Source organism: Dromiciops gliroides, chromosome 5, assembly GCF_019393635.1.
Source record: "Dromiciops gliroides isolate mDroGli1 chromosome 5, mDroGli1.pri, whole genome shotgun sequence".
Classification (NCBI taxonomy): domain Eukaryota; kingdom Metazoa; phylum Chordata; class Mammalia; order Microbiotheria; family Microbiotheriidae; genus Dromiciops; species Dromiciops gliroides.
The window spans coordinates 20,295,326-20,316,328 of record NC_057865.1 but is presented as its reverse complement, the minus strand read 5'-3'; the positions used below and the strand labels follow the sequence as shown (position 1 = coordinate 20,316,328).

Below are 21,003 nucleotides of genomic sequence, written 5' to 3'. Positions count from 1 at the left end.
CTGGATGGGGGGGCGGGCTAGCTCACTTAAAGCATTGGAGGCTCACCAAGAATCTTATAAAATAAAAAGATTAGGAGAGAGGAAAGTATTGGGTGGGGTGGGGGACAGGGACCAGATCACTATGGAGAACTGTCCCCCTGGAATAAGAAAAGAGCTGGTCTTTTGTATCTTTACAAAACAAAGAAAAGGAAGGTAATTACAAGGTGAGGGGAAATGCAAAGACTGGGGCCCAACTAAGAGGGGATCTTTGGTAACATAGGATATGCAGCACCCATCCATATCCTGGCATATCCTCTTGCAGACTTTAGCATTGTTTATCCACATACTGGGGTCCTGTCCTGCCACACCTCATACTTGAAGTGAGAGAGCTGCTTTCCCTCAGTCTTGGGGGTTGGGATCTTTAGTTTTTTGGGGGTCCCACTGCATTCCCACAACAAACAGATGACCTGAGTTTGAATCCAGACTCCAATACTTATGGGATCCCGGGTAAGTCACCTAACCACTGCCTGCCTCAGTTTTCTCATTTATAAAATGGGAATAACAACAGCACTTACCTACCGGTGGAAGATAAAATGAGATTTACTTGTAAAGCACTTTGCACTTAAAGCACTATGTGATTGCTAGCTAGTATTACTAATATTTTGATGACTATTTCAGTAGAATTGTTTCCTTGGCAATCCTATTCACGCATTAAAAATCACTGACTCTGCCCATAGGCTTGGGAAGGCTTACAAAAGGGTCCATGACCCTGAAATCCTTAGTGCTAATGCTCTTTCTAGTCCACCAGGGGATGTATTCGTCTTGGATACACTGGTTACTTTTAGCTCCTGTCACTGATTCTTTCCTCTGAAATCTTTTCAGTCAAGTGAGAGATAGTTCTATTTTGGGACAGGATAAGCCATCCTTTCATGACAACCTCGAAAAGTTCCAGGACCTTCTAGACACTTTGTGATTTTCATTCCAATTTCACATTCAAAATGAGGTTCTTTCCATTATTGTATATGCCATGAGGCCAACTGCAATCCATGCTGAAGATCACCTTGTTTACATATGGCTCCAAATGGCAGGTTCTGGGTAAAGAATAGGGTCCTTTTGCTAGAGAAGCAAGTTGTTAGGGAAAGAACTATCTCAGGCATCACCAAAAAGATGGACTGCCGAGAAGGTTGTCCTAGCGACTAGGGGGAAGGGGGGAGGGGGGGAAGGGGGAGAGGGGGAGGGGGGAGGGGGGGAGGGGTGTCCAAAGCCAGACTTCCAAGCTGGAGAAGCTTCTCTTGGGTGATCTCCCACCTCCTCTGGGCCGTCAGGCTAGTCAAAGCCTTCTATGGGGCAGCATGCCAGCGCCAGCCAGGCCCTCCTCCCAAAATCACTCCTCTGACCAAAGTCATTTCAAAATAAGCAGGGTTAAGTCTCAAAGTGAATTTCACTTAAATAAGTTTGGTAACCCCAAGGATTATGTACTGGAATGAGTGAAAGCATTCCTTTGGTGAGAAGGGCCTTATCAGCCCTCATAGTCGGTCCATCCCGCCTTAGTCCTACCCTGCCTGCCTGCCTAAGGTGTTAATAATTTATTACTCCATTTCGAGGGGCAGCTAGGTGGTACAGTGGATAGTGTGCCAGGCCTGGAGTCAGGAAGACCCAAATTCAAATCCAGCCTCGGACACTCCTTAGTTTTGTGACCCCTGAGCAAGTCACTTCACACTGTTTGCCTCAGTTTCCTCTTCTTTAAAATGAGCTAGAGAAATGCCAAACCACTCCAGTATTTTTGCTAAGAAAACCCCAAATGAGGTCACAGAGTCAGATTAGACTGAACAACTCCATTTTGAAAATACTGTTCGCTCTTGCACATCTGACAAAAGTTGTTTGGGAATTGCTAAGAAAGATCTGCTTACCCAGAGCTAACAGACTTCACTGGGTAAATTAGTTCAAATAAATATACTTACTCTTAGATTGGTAAGTGATGAAAGGGGGAAACTTAAAAATTCAACAGATATGGGTCTGGGGTAACTCAGAAGTTTTCTCCTTGAGAAGATAAACTAAAGGACAGACACACCTAAGAAGGGGAGATAAGCGGCACCAGGGACAGATAACTCCAGAAGTCCTTCATTCAAGCTTTCCCCACCCCCAAAAGGAACTTTCCATTGTCAGGTGGTCAGTCACCCCATCTATCCTCAATAAAAGCTCTGGTCTTCCTTCCTTCTGTTCTGGGAGAAAGACGTCTCTAAGCCACCTCCTTTGAGGCTATCATTGACTTCCCTCTGTCACCTTCCCTAGCACCCAAATAAAAGACCATTTTATTCTAATTGAACTGTGTGTGTGAAAGTGTAATTCTTTAAAGAAATATCTAAGGACCCCTGCCACCTATGTCCCGTGACATCAACCAAGCCATTCAACAAAATAATAATGGTTAATGATAATAACAAGCATTTTTAGAAGGTTTTAAGTTTTGAAAGTTCTTTAATAAACAATCTCTCATTTTACAACAGCCCTGAGAAATGGACGCTATTATTATCTCCACTTTACAGATAAGGAAACTTAAGACAGACAGAGGTTAATCGATCTGGTCTGGGTCACACAGTTGAATTCAGGTCTTCTTAACTCCAGGTCCTGTACCTGTTCCTATGAGATTTAAGACATTGTGCCAGGTAGGGATTATGAATATGAAGATAAAAAGGAATTGGCAAAAAAAAAAAAGGGATTTGGCTTTATATGAAGGAGCTTCTGTACAGTTACAGGATGTAACATGGATAACATGAATTTACAGAAAGTAAATACAAAGTAACTTGGAGGGAAATAGCACTGGGAACTTGGGGAATGGATAGGATAGGCAAGGACTTCGTGGAGGTGGTAGCAACTGGGCTGAGAACAAGAAGTCTCATTACTTCCCTGTAAAAGATATTCAGAGTTTTGAAGACAGCTGTTATGCCTCCAGAAGTCTTCTTTTATTCACTCTGAACATTACAAGTCTGACTTCTCATTTGGCACGATCTCTAAGCCCTTCGTCATCCTGGTTACCACTGGACACTTTAGCAACATCCTTCCCAAAATGTGATGTTCAGAACTGGGTATAACTGTCTGTCTCTTCCCCTCTCTCTCTGTCCCCACCTAATAAATACATATCTACACACACATATATGATTGTATATAAGATGTACACATGTATATCTCATATATACACACATGTATTTAGATTTACTTTTTTTTTTTTTGGTGGGGCAATGAAGTGACTTGCCCAGGGTCACACAGCTAGTAAGTGTCAAGTGTCTGAGGCGGGATTTGAACTCAGGAACTCCTGAATCCAGGGCCGGTGCTTTATCCACTGCGCCACCTAGCCGCCCCTAGATTTACTTTAAAAAAAAAAAGTTTTAATGTTCTTTTTAAACATTACTCAAAACCCAAAGCACACCCCAATAGAACTCTCCTTTATAACAAATAGTGTCAAGCAGAACAAACCGCCACGGACCACATCTGTAAGTGTACGTTTTGTTCTGCACCTATTTCTCGCTGACCAGAGGCCTTTCTCTGATGAGTGGGGGAGGGGGCATGTTTCCCATCAGGATCCCTGAAGGCACTATTGTAGATCAGACTTCTGGATTATTTCAGTGTTCTTTTCCTCCCCTGTGGTGGCTGTGTAAACTCTCCTCCCGGTTCTGTGTATTTTGTCCTGTACTAAGTCATGTTCTCCCAAGTTTCTCTGAATTCTTCCTATTCATCCTGTCGTACGGGGCAAGACAATTCCATTCCATTCAAAGACCAGTGTGTTCAGCCATTTCATAATCAATGAGCATTTACTTTCCTTTCAGACTTTTGTTAGGGGAAAAAAACGCTACAGATTGAATATATTCTTGCAAAGGAGAGGTTGGATGTAAGTCAAGCTGCTTTTGTTGTGCCTCAAGCCCTGAGACATAGGTCAGGCTCCTGAAAACTACACACTGATTTCAAGGACACAAGTACTCATTCACATAAACCCATTCTTCACTTGTTTGTTTTGGATCAAACCTGAGGATTCATTAACTCCAAACAGATTCATTCAGTTGAGCAGACAAGCTAGGTAAGTAACTAGGAAAAATGGCTTCTTTGCTGTAGGTCCCCAGGCCATGAGTGTGACAGAAATAGTTCGGACATTTTGTGCCCCACTTAGAACACCTCTCTTCCTTGGAAGCTGCTGTTCGTGGCTTCTCCGCAGAGCTGCTGATGTAATCTGATGGACTTTCCTTACGGTGCAGCAGGCTTCCCACTTCTGGAGGTCAGGGACTGTCTTTCTACTTTTGCATCTGGATCACCAACACTTAGCACAGTGCCCTAGTACAAACTGGGCATTTAATAAATGCTTATTGACTACTGACTTAGCAAGACTGGAGGGAGCACATAGGTCTGGTATTCTTGGGCCTACATTCCTGGAATTATGCTCAAACCACTGCTCTCTACATAAAACTTAAAAGAAAATAGGGGAAGTTCATGGTTAGAAATCTAGCAGGCTTTGAGCATGCATGGTACCCCAAGAACTGAACCTCATGGCAAAATACCCAAACTGCAGATTTAATGTTTTTGATCTTTTTTTGGGGGGGGTGAGGCATTTGGGGTTAAGTGACTTGCCCAGGGTCACACAGCTAGTGTGTCAAGGGTCTGAGGCCAGATTTGAACTCAGCTCCTCCTGAATCCAGGGCTGGTGCTCTATCCACTGTGCCACCTAGCTGCCCCAGATTTAATATTTTTGAGAACTAAATTAAAGAAATTTTTGTCTCTTCAGTAACTTTGTCTCCTCTTTTCAATAACTAGCAGAGTATCTTATTGATTTGGGGTGAGGGTGAGGCATCAGAAAGAAGTCCCAGGGACTTCTAGCACAGAATACTGTGCTAGTTACTGAAGAAACAAAGATTTGAAAGGATCCAGTCCCTGCCCTTGAAGAAATGGCATGTGTATGCATACATACACACACACACACAAATAATACAAGACAGAACTTGACGGGGCAAAGAGCTGCCTCATGCTATGGTTACAATCATCACAAGATACGAAATGTAATGGGAATACAAGCAATGTCTTACAACAGGGTTCACACAAACTAATTCCAGGTGAACAAGGTGAGGGGCATATGGCTTGACAACAATTCAATTACACATGACCAATTTATTTGAACAAGATGAAAAATGGGAAATGGATTGAAAAAGACGTGGTCACCAATTAACAGCATTTTCATAAGAAGTCTAAATTGATCACCATGATGAGGAGACCAAGAATCTCAGAAACCATCACAGGCAACAAAAACGAAGGTAGTTAAGAGCAACACTGTTTTTTAAAAAATATTTCATGAAAACTGTAAGTTCTAAGCTGTACTGTAGTTTTTTAAGGGCCTACTATGTGCCAAACACTGTGCTAAACACTTTATAAAGATGATATATGACCAAAGGCTAGAGAGAATCACAGAAGATAAAATAGACAATTTTGATTACATAAAATTAATAATAATATCAAGTTCTAGCATTTGTATAGCACTTAAAGGATTGCAAAGAACTTTGTGTATATGATCTCATTTGCTCGTCACAAGAACCCTGTGAAGTAGGTGCTGTTATTACATTTTATTACCATTTTACAGATAAGGAAAGTGAGTCAGAGAGAGGGACTTGCCCAGAATCACACAGTTAGTTAAATGTTTGAAGACAGATTTCGATTCAGGTCTCTTGACTCCAAGCCCAGCACTCTATCCGCTATACCACCTAGCTACCGAAAAGAATGCAAAGCAACCAAGATTAGAGGGAAAATGGTCAACTGGGGAGAAAAAAAAAATCTTCAAAGCAGGTTTTTCTGATAAAGGCCTCATTTCCAAGATATGTAAGGTATGTAATGTAACTGATTCAAATTTATAAAAGGAAGCCATTTCCCAATAGTCAGTCAAAGGATATGAACAAGGAACTCTCAAGGGAAGAAATCAAAGTTATCTATAGCCATAAAAAAAAAATCAAAGCTATTTAGAGCCATAAAATCAATGCTATTTTTAGCCATAAAAGGGCCAAATCAAGAATCCTTGATTAGAAAAATTCGAATTAAAGCAAATCTGAGGTTCCACCTCGCACCCCTTAATTTACACAGTTGACAAAAATGGAAAATGTTAGAGGCAAATCTGGAAAGCAGTTTGGAATTATTCACCCCAAATTACTCAACTGCATGCCCTGTGACCCAGCCATGCCACCACTAGGCTTATACTCCAAAGAGATCAAGGAGCAAAAGGTCTTCAGCACAAAAATCTTCATAGCAGCTCTTTGTAGTGACCAAGAGCTGGAGACTAAGGAGTTGCCCTGAGACGGGAATGGCTGAACAAATGATTGTAAATGTAATGTGATATTATGATGTAAGAAATGAACAGACGTTTTCAGAGAAACCTGGAAGACTTGCATGAATTCATGCATAGAGAACAATTTATATTCTAACATCAATATTGTAAAAATGAACAATTCTGAAAGACTTAAGGATTCTAATCAATGAGATGGTCAATCAATCATGATTCAAGAGCAACAATGATGAATGTTATCCATCTCATGCCAGAGAGGTGGCTAATATATAGACATGTTTTTGGATGTGATCAATATGGGAATTACTTTTGCTTAATTGTGTTCATTAGGTAAAAAGTTTTGTATTCTTTTTGCTTTGGGGAAAGAGATGAAAGGGAGGAGAGATAAGTTATCTTTAAAAGTGCAACTGAGCACAACTTGGGTGGTCAAGGATTTAGAAGGTCTATGGGTGCCCAAATTCAGATGCTTTGGAGAAAAACAACCTGTCTAAAGCAACCCAAATAATTAAGAGCCCATTGGCTGGGCTGGCCAGGATACTGCTAAGCAAAAGAACAGACTGAAAAACAGCATAACTTTAGAGTGGAAATGTGGAGTTGGAACCCCTCATCTGTTACTAATATCCACTGGTGACCATGGGCACTTCATACAACCTCTCTGGGAAGGCCTTGGTTTTATTGTGGATGTGTTTAGTTGTTTCATATATACATTACACACAAGGTGAAAGAGCAGTGTGGTATGATTGAAAGTGTGCCAGCTCTGCAACCAAAGGCTACACTGTGACCCAGACTTGTCATCTTACGTCAGTTTTTTCCTCATTGGTTAAAACAAGGGAATTGTATCACATCATCTCCAAAGTCTTTTCTAATTCTAAAGTTTTATGAAATGTCCCTCCAACTTTTTTTTCTTAACCCATCATCATCTCTAAATGAAAACCTGCTGATTCACAAAGAGTTTGGAAGAACACAGAAGGCAAAACATGTGTGGGGTTCTATGTACTCCCCTCAGATTTGTCCTCAGCTGTATTACAAAGCATAAACTTGTGTAAAAACTGAGAAAAAAATGTTCTTTAGGCTTCAATTAATTTGGCAAAGTTCACTCTCCTCTTCCCAGAACTAAGTGCAAGCCCTTCCCTCCTCACTCCTCTGCTTTCAGGAAAATGTTTTCTTTTGAGGAGAAAAGAAAAATCTATTTTGCCTTCATTTGGAGTGTGGGAAGGCCAAAAGCATGAGGGGAAATAGGGGAAGTCATTTCTTATAGACACAAGGATGCACTGTCATAGAAAGGGACTGCAAAGCATCCTTTTCTACTCTCCATCTTGGTTCAATTTAGGCTATACCAAAACAAGGCCCTGTATCACTGGCTGCCCCCACCACATACACTGAGTGAGCACTCCAGCACCCATGACTGTTCCTTCAGCTCTAGTGGAATCTCTGCTCCTCAAGGACCAACTAAAACATTATTTTCTGGACACTCCTCTCACTTCATGGCCACTTCTCTTAGGCCCTTGCTTAAAGCATGTCACATTCCCTTTCTAACTTGTAAACAGGCTTGGGACTATGTTTTATCCAAGTCTTGCCATTCGTTCTAGGTCTATCATCAATCAACAAGCACATGTTAAAGCACTGGTTTCAGGTCCTATGCAAAGGTGATGAAAATGACCCAGCCCCTGACAAGCATATATTCTCTCTCCTATGTATCTGTATCTGGCTCCAAAGCTGAAGGTGAGAGAAGCCACTAGCAGCTGGGCCTAACGCTGTCACGGTTATATTCCTAACACATCCCAGGTTGCTCTAAGTAGGAGCTAAACTGGCCTCTTAAGTTAATCACTCTAAATAGCCCCAGGCTATATGGAAGACTGGAATTGCTTTCCTACCCCTGGTTCTAACAGCTAGGGTGGTGAAAATGAGGCCTGGAGAGGGCGGAGAGTTATTTGCTCAGGGTCACACCGAAGATAATAAAAGAGCTACTTCTTTTGAAATACTTGCCCTGACACCCTCTTGGATCCATGAACTGCCTTCTCTTTGATGTGGCACATAGGAGTTTAATGTTTCTTGACTAACTTTGCGACTTGGTGAGGGCCATTCCCTTATTCCTTTATCCATTACACCAAATCCTTTTTTTGTTGATAACAAAAGCACTCCACTCTAATATATAAACATATTGTGCTTTCACTTTACATACATATTGCCATTGTCACGTGTGTATGAAAGGTCCACAAGGTGGACTTCACTTCCACTGACACCCCTCTAACCTCCCACACAATTACACACAAAAGTGTGATACAGAATCACAACTCTAAGTACTGAAAGGGACACAGGAAACCTATGGGAGCAATTCATATTCATGTCCAAGGGAACTGCATGTATATTTGAGCTATTATTTTCTTCTTTTTTTTTTGGTGAGGCAATTGGGGTTAAGTGACTTGCCCAGGGTCACACAGCTAGTAAGTGTCAAGCGTCTGAGGCTGGATTTGATCTCAGGTCCTCCTGATTCCAGGGCCGGTGCTCTATCCACTGCGCCACCTAGCTGCCCCCTTGAGCTATTATTCTGAAATCAGGGGCATCAAAATATTTTACTTTTTGGGTTCAAACCATCGTGTCTCAATAACAGACACAAAAAAGAACACATAAAATCATTTTCTTTCATACTATTCCATAACGGGTTCAAGTGGGTATTTACCTTTCTGTAACTGATGTCATTTCGGTCTTCTTTGAAAACCAAGTACGACCACCAAGCAAATGAGTGTAATGGACTTGAAATGGCTTGCTTTAAAGAGTCAGTGTTTTCAAGCAGTGATTCATTTCTGAGACCTGGTTAATAAAATCTGAAGATGATGCAATGTGTCTCGTCAAATCTGGCAGTAACCTCAGACCCACTAACCGAAATCAAAATACCTGGCTTGCAGGCAATTCAGGGATGAGGAGGGAGCAGGGAGAGAGCCTTGTCAAAGTACTTAACTTGAAATTTATGGGACAGCACAATGACTTTAAGGAGATAATATTTAAGAAAACTAAAACTGGAGTGCCTATCTAAAACCAAGGATTGTCATTGTCTAGTGTTAAATCGAATGTTCCCATTTCTTTTTCAGACATAGGAGCTAGTTATCCAGATTCTAAGAGGAAATGGCAGATAGGAAAAGAAATGAATTCATTGGTATGATACCAAACCTAATGGGGAAAAAAGGACAAAGAAAATATTTTAAGTAGAAAGCAAAACTTTATTTCTGAGACTTGAAACAAAAGTAAAAAAGTTTAGTGTCAATTTAAAATTCTATAATCCATTACGATTCCAAATCTCAAATCAGTGGCACCTTTCCAATTGGGGCTCTCACAGTCTTGGTGTGCTCATATGATAGTAGGTGACATAAGCTTTGCCCATCTGGCCCAGGCCCTGCTGCTGCATGTACTAAATTGTGGGCTCACCGTGCCCTTCCTAGAGTTTGTATCATTTTCCCCATCTGCTCTTAGAGGTCCCAATACAAAATGGGGGAGAAACATACTAGGATTATCACAGAAGTCTGGAAGCTGGAAGGGATCAGAGGCCCTCTTCATCCAAGCCACCGAGGAACAAGGAATCGCCTCCCCATAGCAAACCTGAGGAGTGGTCATCTTTGAAGACTATGCCTCCTTCCTATGATCTCTTTCTTCCTCACTCCAGAATTCTCTCCACTGTCCATCACACAGTACACAGGGGTCTCATCTCTTCTTGAAGCTTCCTCTTTTCCTCAGTGTACTTTCTTGAACTGTGCCACCCAAGTTCACATAGCCTACCCGATTTCCTCTTTAATACGTACTGGCTTCACATCAGTGTCTTTAGACAACTCCCATCTCCCTCCTCACTGGCATTGATTTCATGTCTTCAGAAGTTAACACTTCTAAGCTGTGTTGACCCTGGGCAAGTCACGGAACCTGCTTACCTCAGTTTCCTCAACTGCAAAATGGGGAAAAATAACAATGTCTACCCCCCAGGGTCATTGTAAAGTGCTTAGCTCAAGTGCCTGGCATATAGGTACACTTAAAAAGGTAATTTGCTCAAGGTCATGCAGTCAGATTTAGCTACAAAGTTCCAACTAGAATCCAGAACCCGACTCCTCCCCCAGAGCCCTTTCCATTACAGAGCAAGTCTGCTGACCTAGAACAAATTCCATTAGAAATCCTTATCGTTTAATGAGAACCATGCCAACTAAAACAGATGATGAGTAAGGAGCCTAGAGAACTCAATACACCTTGCATCGCAAATTGTGCTTCAAAAGATTTATTACATTTTCTTTACATAATGGAATGTTATTAAACATACAGCCTAAATCAAAAAGTGTTCATGATTGTGTACTGTCAGACTGTCAAAAACCCCAACAATCTTAAACCTTCTGATCGTACTTTCAGTGACAAAATCTAGAAACAGGCACTACATTCAACAATTCAAACGTTACATTTGTTTAAATTTAAGATAATGAAGGAAGACCTATTATCCATTTATCACTAAAATGACAATTGTTTCACAAGCAATGACAGTTTCATCTAATACTTGTCAATACATTTTTGTTTGGGTAAGTGTGCAAAATCAGATACACGTGTTACCATGTAACATTAATGCTAAGGGCTGTGTTCCAAATTCTTCTTCCATTGTGTTAATGTACTGGAACACAATTCAGGGGCAGTGTTTTCCTACATTCCCTCAAAAGCCTTCTTCTCTCCTCTTTCTACCTTAAAATATTTTGGACACTTTGGCAAGATCACCTGCAATAATGATATATTCAAACACCTAAAGTGGGTGTCCTACTTCAGTTTGAACTGAAGAAATACAGGTTGTTTCTACTTAATTTTCTACTTTTTGTGATTGAAAGGTTATGTCCACTTAACAGTATTACTCTAGTAGCAAATAAGGAGGAGCTATAAGGAAATGGTGGGGTAAATGAACATCATAAGTTAACCAAGTTATGGTCACACATTTTCTTTCTTTTTCCTTTTTTTTGCGGGGCAATGAGGGTTAAGTGACTTGCCCAGGGTCACACAGTGTCAAGTGTCTGAGGCCAGATTTGAACTCAGGTCCTCCTGAATCCAGGGCCGGTGCTTGATCCACTGTGCCACCTAGCTGCCCCCAGCTTTTTATTTTCAAACAATAACATCCATGGCAACTTCTTTCTGAAGAAACAAAAGTGGGATTGGATTGATTCTCCTGGACCCAATATAGGAAAACATCATGCGACTTTGTCCAAGCCTGAAGCCCCATTGAGTGCCTGCCATGGGAGATTTCAATAAAGATTTGTCGGTAATGTTGTACAGGGCCTAATTCTATGTGTGTATGGTGCTGCACAACAAATTAATATGTACAACTTAATTTTAGACTGCCTGTCAGACTTTCTAATGCTTGATTTTCTCAACATAAACCATTAGGACCTAGCAACATGATCAAATCAGATCAGAAATTAAGAGGGAAGATCTGAGAGTCTCACTGGTTAAAAAGCAACACCCACAAAAGCCTGGCATTGGGTCAGAGAGTGTGAATCCTTTTTGGAGCCTATGCATGCATACCAGGGATCTGAGGGATGCCCAGCAGCCTCAGCAGAGCCAGCAGATGTTACCAGCAAGGTCTGCTGGCCAACGTTTCAGCTCACAGACACCCCAGGGTCCCTTTGGTAAATGATCTCTATTTCTGGAATCTTCTCCTGTATACAAGCACAGACCCATTGGGATGGCTATTGGTTGAGGTATCATGGTTTTAGAGCATTAACATACTTATTCCCAATGACCAAACCAAAGATGAATGCACCTGATTACCTTCAATGCTAGAAACTATTAGCAAGTTAAGCTAGCCAGGGGAGAAGCAGCACTTCCTAATAAATACAGTAATTCTTTGTTTCAGATATAGACCATGTGGCGAGGCAGCATTCCGAGTGAGATGCTCACTCAGAGCTTCACGCTGGTGAGTGTTTTGTTTGAGCAAAGCAAACTGACCTGCTGCTGCCAGGCAAAGACCGCAGCAGAGAGAAATCTGGATTGCAATTCCCCTTAAACAACAACAAAAACCAGCCAGCCAGCAGTAACCTATCAGGGTAGGAAGGGAAATTAAAGGGGGAAACTGACAACCCAATAATCAATGTTGTTCCCAGAGCAAAGCCCAAGTCAGCAGTCACAGGGGCTGATGCTTGACGCCCCTCCCGGACTTGAAATATGGAAACCTCAGACTGTGCCTGCAGCCTGGTGCTAGAGTCTTCCAATTGTTGGCACATAAAAGGCTCCTTATTCCAAAGTCTTAGCCTGAACTCCCTCTAAGAGGGGTTGAGAGCCAGCAAGCACTGCTCACATCACCATTTGGTTTGATTTATTCTTAGCATGTGCTTATTTACTTAGATGCAAAAGTGTCAATGTGGCGGGGATGCCAGTAAGCAGTAAGATTCAATTACTCCCTCTTGAAACCCCCCCAGTTTACAATACAACTTTGTTTTACTATCTAGCTTGTTGGTATGGAATCCACACTCCCTGGTGAGTAGGCACTAAATGCAGGTGATGTTTGTTCGGAATCTGGTCTTTTAAAAAAGACAGTAAGAATGATCATTCACATTCCTAAAGCACTGCCATTTCCAAAGTGCTTTCCCCAAACAAACCTGGTCTAGCCCATATTACAGAATGTGAGCTCTGATTGGTTTGACTGTTCTCATCACCAGTTTTAGAAACACCGCATTCTCACTGATGGAACGTGAATGTGGTTGCATGTCTGCACTGGGGAAGAGGGCCCCATGGATCCATCATATTTTAGGCCAGGGTCTCCTATTAATATACCAGCAGGCTCTGTTTGATCTTGTTTGAATTGTTTCAGGAAACTCAATATGCAACGCTTTTCTATTTCAAAAGAAATGGCTTTTTGTAAAACACAAATTTATGCTCAAGCTTGTGCCCAGATTTAAAGAAACATGCCTTTAAAGCATATTCAATTCACTCTTCTGGCAAATAGCTCATTTAATGGTAAAACCTGAGTATTAGAAAGATTTCCTTTTTCTTACTATTTAGGCAAGAGATAGGCCTGACAAAAATACGCAGGTGAAGATGGTAACAACAGGCAATCAACACACTGCGGACCAAGGGTATGACAGAAGATATGGATTCCAGTGTGTGACCTCCCCCTACAAAGTAGAGAGGGCAAGACATCTGGTTCATTTGGGCCATCGGCTCTCCCTCCATTTAGCCAGCGGAGCAGCTGAGGAAAAAGCCAGTTCTCCAAGATTCAAAGTTTCCTGCCCTGGCACCACTAGATCATTTACAAATTTCAAGCATATTTCCTTTGGATGCTTTTCAGGGTTTAACTGTTTGGAGATAAAATTCTGAACTGTTTCGATTTGAGCCATTTAAAAAAAATCTGCATATTAATATTGAGAATTTATGTGAAGGGAAAGTCTAAATTTAAAGTAAAAATAGTAGTTTCTAGGTGTTTTTTTTAAACAGTCTGGTCCTCAAACAGATTTTAGTAGAAACTGTTCTAGATTAGTCATGCCAAACTCCTGTAGAGACAGATCCCTGCCAGCTTTTCTATAACTGCCTTAGCAAACCACAAATGACCATGGTCTGAATTACATATTTGTAATTTGGTGAGACTTTCCCAATGACAGATGAATCTGGTTTTGAGCCCGAAGGGCCGGACCCTTCAGTTCTGGAGAGCGTAATGAGGCCCAGGACAGCAGGATCAAGTGAAAGTGAGCACCATCATTACAGGGCACACAGTCAGTCAAAAAGGGGACTCAGGTTTGACACCAACTGTTAGAAAAAGTAAAATGAAAAGAGATAATCACATTGTAAAAATAAGCCTCTAGGAGAAAGTGGCCAATAAGCTGCCCCAGCGATAATCAGCATTTCCCACAAGGAGCCCCAAGAATTCTGCCCACAATAGGATATCAGTGGTGTGAAAGAAACACATTCTTCACATTCTAAATGGTGGTGGTTATTTTATGGAGAGAACAATTGACAAAATGGAAAACAGCAAAGCAGATTGGACTGAGATTGAATGAGAAGAGCCACCTTGAGGGAAGACTCTCTTCCTTAAGGATTTCAGAAGCACCAGGACATTGTTGTGGGCTGTCACACGCATTGGTTTGGGATTCTCTGATCGTGCGTGTGCAGCATCACACAAGGTGTTTCACAGCGGAATTTCCGGAAAATGTTGTCTGAGTGTAGGCTCTCCTGGCAAGAGATCATGAAGCAGGTCAGGTGGGGTGGGAGAGGGGAAAGATGGTGGGCGAAGGGGAGAACTTGGGACACTAAGAGCCCAGGCAGTACCAGAATACAAAGAAACCTTGGCCAGGGCAGCTTCCTTCAGACCGCAGAATCTTCACTTGTGTTGAAAATGCAGAAACTACTTATCGTATTGATATAAAAAGACATTTGCTTCAATAGCCCTGATTTCTCTTCAGCCTTTAAACCATTCAGATGTGTTTTGTGGGAACTATTATTTATTTATTCACATCATTTCCTCAGTACATTTCCCCTACAGGACTGTTTAAAAGCCTCTGTAAATTAACATACATATGCAGCACAGTAACAACACATTAATAAATTATAAATTAACAAAATCTCCATACTTGTTTAAAAAATTATCAAATGCTAATCTCCAGATTATCTGGAAAATGAAAGATGCAAATTGCTATGAATCTGCCATGCAAATGAAATTCTGATTTTTTTTTTAAAAAAATCTATATAAAATGTTCCACAAATTATTCTGAGCTCCATCCAAACTCAATCTTAGGAACTTGGAAAACTTCTCTCCCCACTTCAGCAGTTATTCTTAAGTTTTCATATTTTGCCCCCACTTGGGGAGGCAGCCTGGAGATGAAAGTACAGAAAAATAATGACCTGAAAAAACAAAAATACCCGTTCAAAGAAATGCCCATTGCCGGCAGCACTTAAAACCGGCCCCTCCGTAGGAAGTTGCATAGCTGCATGGGGCTGCTGCCACACTAACAGACTGAGCAGATCTAAGGGAACTGATCCCCAGCTGCACTGGACTCTTTGGGCTGCATTCTGCTCTTCATTTTTCCTTTGGAGATGATGTCTGGAAGACCTTGAGATCATGGTCTGCATTCAGAGAAAAAGGTCTTACTGCTGCTCCGGTGCCTCGTTTGCTTTTTGAGGCGTTAATCCACAAAAAGAAAGCTTGAGGTCATCTTTACTTTAGAATCTGAGAATGCAAAAACTTCCAAGTTGGGAGGAAAAGAGAAAAAAAACCTCCAAATCCATTCACAGCTCTAGGGAACTCAAGAAGTAAATCCACTATGAAATTAGTTAACTTTGGCGTCTGAATATAAAATGTTTACCAACGGTAACTATGGGTAGACAACGGAGGGATGTGCGGCATTTCCAAAATCCCTGCTGTTCGTCCTTCTAGGTGCATGTTTGGTGCACCAAGCTCGGGGCCAACTAATGGTCCTCCCTCGCATAGGAGTCATCTCTGTGATTGTCCATCTTGGTGTGCTCCAGGCCCATAGAACTCACGTTTCTGGCTGCATATGTTTTTTTTCCCAGAGACAGGTCCTCATATTCTCTTATGTTTTCCAAACATCTTGAAGAGACATAAGAAAACCTGTTTAAAACAAACAACCCAGATATGCTTAATTTACAGTGGTCCCTGATAGTGGGGCCAAATTACAAATGAAGACCACAGGGTTACTCCCCTGGATCCTGTTACCTCCATAGCTTGCAAACATTTTGCTTTCCCATCTCCAGAATTTCTGATAAAGTTAATATTATTGTTATGATATTTTTTTTTTGCAGGGCAATGAGGGTTAAGTGACTTGCCCAGGGTCACACAGCCAGTAAGTGTCAAGTGTCTGAGGCTGGATTTGAACTCAGGTTCTCCTGAATCCAGGGCTGGTGCTTTATCCACTGTGCCACCTAGCTGCCCCCTGATAAAGTCAATACTGTGCTGAACATAAAAGGAATAGTATCTGAGGCTTAATTTTCCAACACTAAGCTAGTGTTGCACAGAACTGCCCAAGGACAGTGAGTGGTGGCACCTCTTTAGCTGGGAGTGGACAACTGTAGCTTTAACTTCCTTCCATAAGTGAGGGACAGGTTATCTTGAAGATAATAGGCGATAAAAGTTTAGGGGAAAAAAAGTTTAAAATAAAGGGAAGTGAGAATTCTTGGTCTCCCTTTCATGCTTTCTAAAATCAGTGTTAATCAAGCCCACAGGCCTCCTCCATTTCCCATGTGCAGCTATCTATACAGAGATACTAACTTGGGGATTCTCACTTCTAGTCTGCCTGATAATTGTTGCTATGAAAATATTTGTTACAACCTAAATCGATTTCCTAGCCTGCTGCTGGCTGGCTCATAGCACAACATAGTATCTTCTTTGAATATCAACTCCATTAACTAAATTTTCAGATTCAAAGACAAGCAATGGTCAGTTGTCAGATATTAAACAGGGCAGATGCAAAGAGCTAGAATGGACTTCGACATTGTATAGGCCAGTCCCCCGGGTCTTTGGAAGAGCTGGAAGGTACAAGCACTTCTTCTAGTTCAACTCATTTTACAGATGAGGAAACTGACCCTCAGAGACTAGATAGTTGTGAACACCTAGATTTTAACTAGTTCCTTATAGTCGTCCTCTATTAAATCTTCACTTTTCTCTGTCCTTGGTCAGTCTGGTATAGCCTATAAGTCTGTGAGAATTTTAGCTCCTTACAAGTCCCTAGTTAGAATATTATTTGTGGGGGCAGCTAGGTGGTACAGTGGATAATGCGCCGGCCCTGGAGTCAGGAGGACCTGAGTTCAAATCTGACCTCAGACACTTAACACTTACTAGCTGTGTGACCCTGGGCAAGTCACTTAACCCCAATTGCTTCACCAAAAAAAAAGAGAAAAAGATGAATATTATTTATGAACATCAAATATATGGGATTATTATTGAAATAAAAGTTTCTCAAATTTTAAAATTGGGCTCCAGGTTAAGACTCATAAATGGCTTGGCTCTCCATCTACTGCCCCCACTCTGGCCACCAAGAAGCCTTTAAAAATCCTCCCTTGGAAAGGGAATGGCTTTCTTTGTATGAATAGAAGGAGCCCCTCTGTATCACAAGCCAGCAGCCCCTTTCAGAAAAGACCATTCCGACTGTGAGAGTGGGGAACTCATTCTTCAATCTAAAAGAACAAATTTAATTTTCTCACAAGATCAAGAGGGGGAAAGGGATAAACTGCCAAACAACTCAGTGTTTACTGACTCCTGGAGGGTCTACCCAGAAGTAAAGCAGATTCAATATAAAATCCATGCTAATGAAATAACAGTGACAGAGACAGACAATTTTACTTTTTAGTCTAAAAATCACTTTGTACTTCTGTGCATGCTCAGCAGGGACATGGGTCAGAAGTATATAGGGTGAGGGGACAGAAGAAGCTAGTTCAGGTTTTACAATTTGTCAAAGATGTGGATATAACTGAGGATTGGGGACTTTTTTTAAACACAAAAAAGGAAATTACTGAATAAATGACATGAAATTAAAATGGACAATACTATTCTAGATTATTTTTAAAAGAAAACTAAACTGGGGCAGATAGAAAAAAAATTACGTACAAAGCAGGAATCAGACGCTTAATCCGAAGGGTGCTCAGGGCAAGAACGATTGACTTCAAACCACTCGTCTATGCAACTGGAAAAAGAAGAAACAAAAACAGAATAAATGACATCTCTGACCAATATCCAAAAATAGTTTTCTTTTAAACAACTATAATTTCACAGAAAGGTGTGTCAAAATTCTCATTTCAAAATTTCACAAGTTTATGCAAAACACATTGCTCTTTCTGTGGTTCGATGACACTATGTTACTAGTCTTTTAAGCAGTGTTACCAGGAGAGATTCTTCTAAAGAATTGTTTTATTTTAGTAAACGGAAAATACTGGATGTTGGAGGGGATGTGGGAAAGATGGGATGTTAACCCACTGTTGGAGTTATGAAAAGATCCAACCATTCTGTAGAGCAATTTGGAACTATGCCCAAAGGGCTATAGAACTGAGCATACCCATTGATCTAGCAATATACCACTGCTAGGATAATATCCCAAAGACATCCCCCAAAAGAGAAAGATCTAGTTGTACAAAAATATTTATAGCAGCTCTTTTTGTGGTGGCCAAGAATTGGAAATCAAAGGAATGCCCATCAATTGGGGAATGGTTAAATAAGCTGAGGTATGATGGTGATGGAATATTATTGTGCTATAAGAAATGACAAGCAGGATGATTTCAGAAAGGCCTGGAAAGACATGCATGCTATTTTTCACTCATTTTTTCCTTTTATTCAAGTTTTCATATACAAAATGACTAATATGGTAATGTTTTACATAACTGTACATGTATAACCTATATCTGATTGCTTATAACTTCAGGGAGGGAGGAGGGGGAGGGAGGCAAGGAGGAATAAAAATTGGAATCCAAAACCATAAATAAAAATGTTTATTACTTTAAAAATTTTTTTTAAAAAGCCAGGGGGAAAAGTAGATGTTTCTGACTAAGGGAATCACTGGGCAGATCATCCCTTGCCACTACCATCTCTCCCACCAATTAGAATGTACCAGAGCAAAGACAGGAAATAATGGAACCCAAAGAATACAGCTTAGTAGATCCCTAATAACCTGATAGAAGATCTCAAGTTCATATACGCTATACTGATCAATCAGTAGGGTTTATCAGTTGGGAAAAAAAAAAAAAACAACTTAAATGAAGACAGAATAGACAGTGAATTTGCTTATCAAATTTGGGTAGGACATTGGATGAGGAGTGATTAGCCCAGCTTCCCAGACTCCAAAGCCAGCACTCTTTCCACCAACCACATGGCTTGACCTAAGACCCCTTAGAGCTAGAAAAGGTCCTACTTCAAATAGGCAAAGAAGCAAGCTCTTATTCCGGGTCTAATTGTCACCAATGACTTTGTGGCAACTGGTGGAAGTGAATGGGCTATATAGGGCCAATTAAGCCAATTGTGATAGAAAATGGAAAGGAAGGTGTACACTTTTAGGGGAGAATAAAAAAATCATGGCCCATTCCCAAAGTTGCTAGAATGCTAAAAGAGTATGAGGAAAACTGGTGCCAATAAAATGCCTTAAAAAACAAAAAAACTGTAAAGGGGGAAGCTGACTTCAATTCCTGGAAAAACTCTAGAAGGTTTTAAAGGGGATAGTTGTGAACACCTAGGAAAGGGAAGGGTAATGATTACTAGGACCTAGTATGTCTTTATCAAGAACTAGTTATAATCCTATTGTACAAAGTCATTTATAGCAGCTCTCCTTTGGTAGCTAAGAATTAGAAATTGAGGGGAGGCCCATCAGTCAGGGAATGGTGGAACAAACTGTGGTATACGATGATGATGATGGAATGCTATTGTGGAAGTGATGAACAGGATGCTCTCAAAAAAACAACAAAACCCTAGAAAGACTTAACTGATACAAATTTAAGTGAGAAGAACCAGGGGAACATTATACACAGGAACAATATTGTATGACGAAGAACTATGAATGACTTGGCTAATTTCAGCAATATAATGATCAAAGACAATCCCAAAGGACTCATGATGAAGAAAGCTATCCTTCTCCAGAGAATGAACTGATGGAGTCTGAATGCAGATTGAAGCATACTATTTCTCTCTTTGTTTTAAGTTTTCTTCCACAAAATGACTAATATGGAAATGTGTTTGCTTGCCATGCCAGGGAGGCAGAGGGAAAGGAGAGAATCTGGTATGTAAAACAAAACAAAAATATTAAAAATTTGTTTTTAGACATCACTGGGGAAAAAGTTAAAAAATACATAAGAAACTAATACCAGCTTAATCTCATTTCTCATTCTTTGGGGAGTAAGAAAGTGAGGGGGGGGCCTTATATGTTGTAAATAAGGGGCAGGGGGAATGCAGTAGATATAATTTACTCTGTGTGTGTGTGTGTGTGTGTGTGTGTGTAAGGATTTCAATGCTAGAGGCTAAGTGAAACCATTAATGGAGATTTAGGTGCAGTGTTCTGTTTAGTATAGACCTCAGAGGTGGCATGTCCCTCTCTTGGAAGATAAACTCTGCTCTGACTCCTCCACCCTGTCTGCCTCTCACTAGAATCAGTAACATGAAGGTGCAAAGGTATAGATGGCATGGAGATGACAAAGCTGAAGAGGATAGATTAACGTGGCTAAAAAGTCGCCATATTGAATGTTTAAGCAGATCTATGATTCAACTCAATATAGGCTTAAACATAAATTCAAAGAAATTCACTTCAGGAGATGAGAAATTGTGACAATAAAGGCCCTTGGGGTGTTTGCTGCCTGTCCATGTGCTAAGCCACTGGTGGGACAGGTAGCCAAGAAGGCCGCCTGGAAAGGGAATTCTTTGAGGAGGCCAGGCCAGGCTGGGTGACCTCTGAGCTTCTTCCCAAATCTCAGTTTCAGCCTCATCCATGTCACTAGTGGCAAACAGAACCAAGGCACAGCACAAGATATCACCATCTGGACAATGATGGCTAGAGGTGCAGTGAAGTGCAAAGTTAATGTTGATCGGAATCAATGGAGCTTCCTAGAGTCAGGGTGCATTTGAGCAGAGACCAGAAAAGCAGAACCCACCGATGGGGGCTGAGGAAAACTGGAGATGTCCCATTAACGTGTTCAGTTCACCCTGGGGCCGAAATCCAATTCTGCTGGGCAAAAATCATTTAAACCCTCAAAGAGGGAGTTTTACAGGACAAAGTCCTTATGTAGGGAGA

General features: G+C 41.0%; 1 protein-coding gene across 3 annotated transcripts in view; it reads right to left on the bottom strand.

Moving 5' to 3' along the window:
* Positions 1 to 10,525: 10,525 nt before the first annotated feature.
* ZNRF2 (zinc and ring finger 2) overlaps positions 10,526 to 21,003 on the bottom strand; it is a 46,461-nt gene continuing 35,983 nt past the window's right edge. Inside the window, exons 4-5 of one of the 3 annotated variants that reach the window (XM_043965596.1) lie at positions 17,847 to 17,922; positions 10,526 to 15,854 (exon numbers count right to left, since the gene is read on the bottom strand). In XM_043965596.1, coding sequence (XP_043821531.1) covers positions 17,865 to 17,922 — 58 coding nt within the window. In that variant the 3' untranslated portion in view covers positions 10,526 to 15,854; positions 17,847 to 17,864. Of the gene's footprint in view, positions 15,855 to 17,846; positions 17,923 to 21,003 lie in introns of those variants that run through there. The other 2 variants (XM_043965597.1, XR_006353200.1) reach the window with 2 other exon arrangements.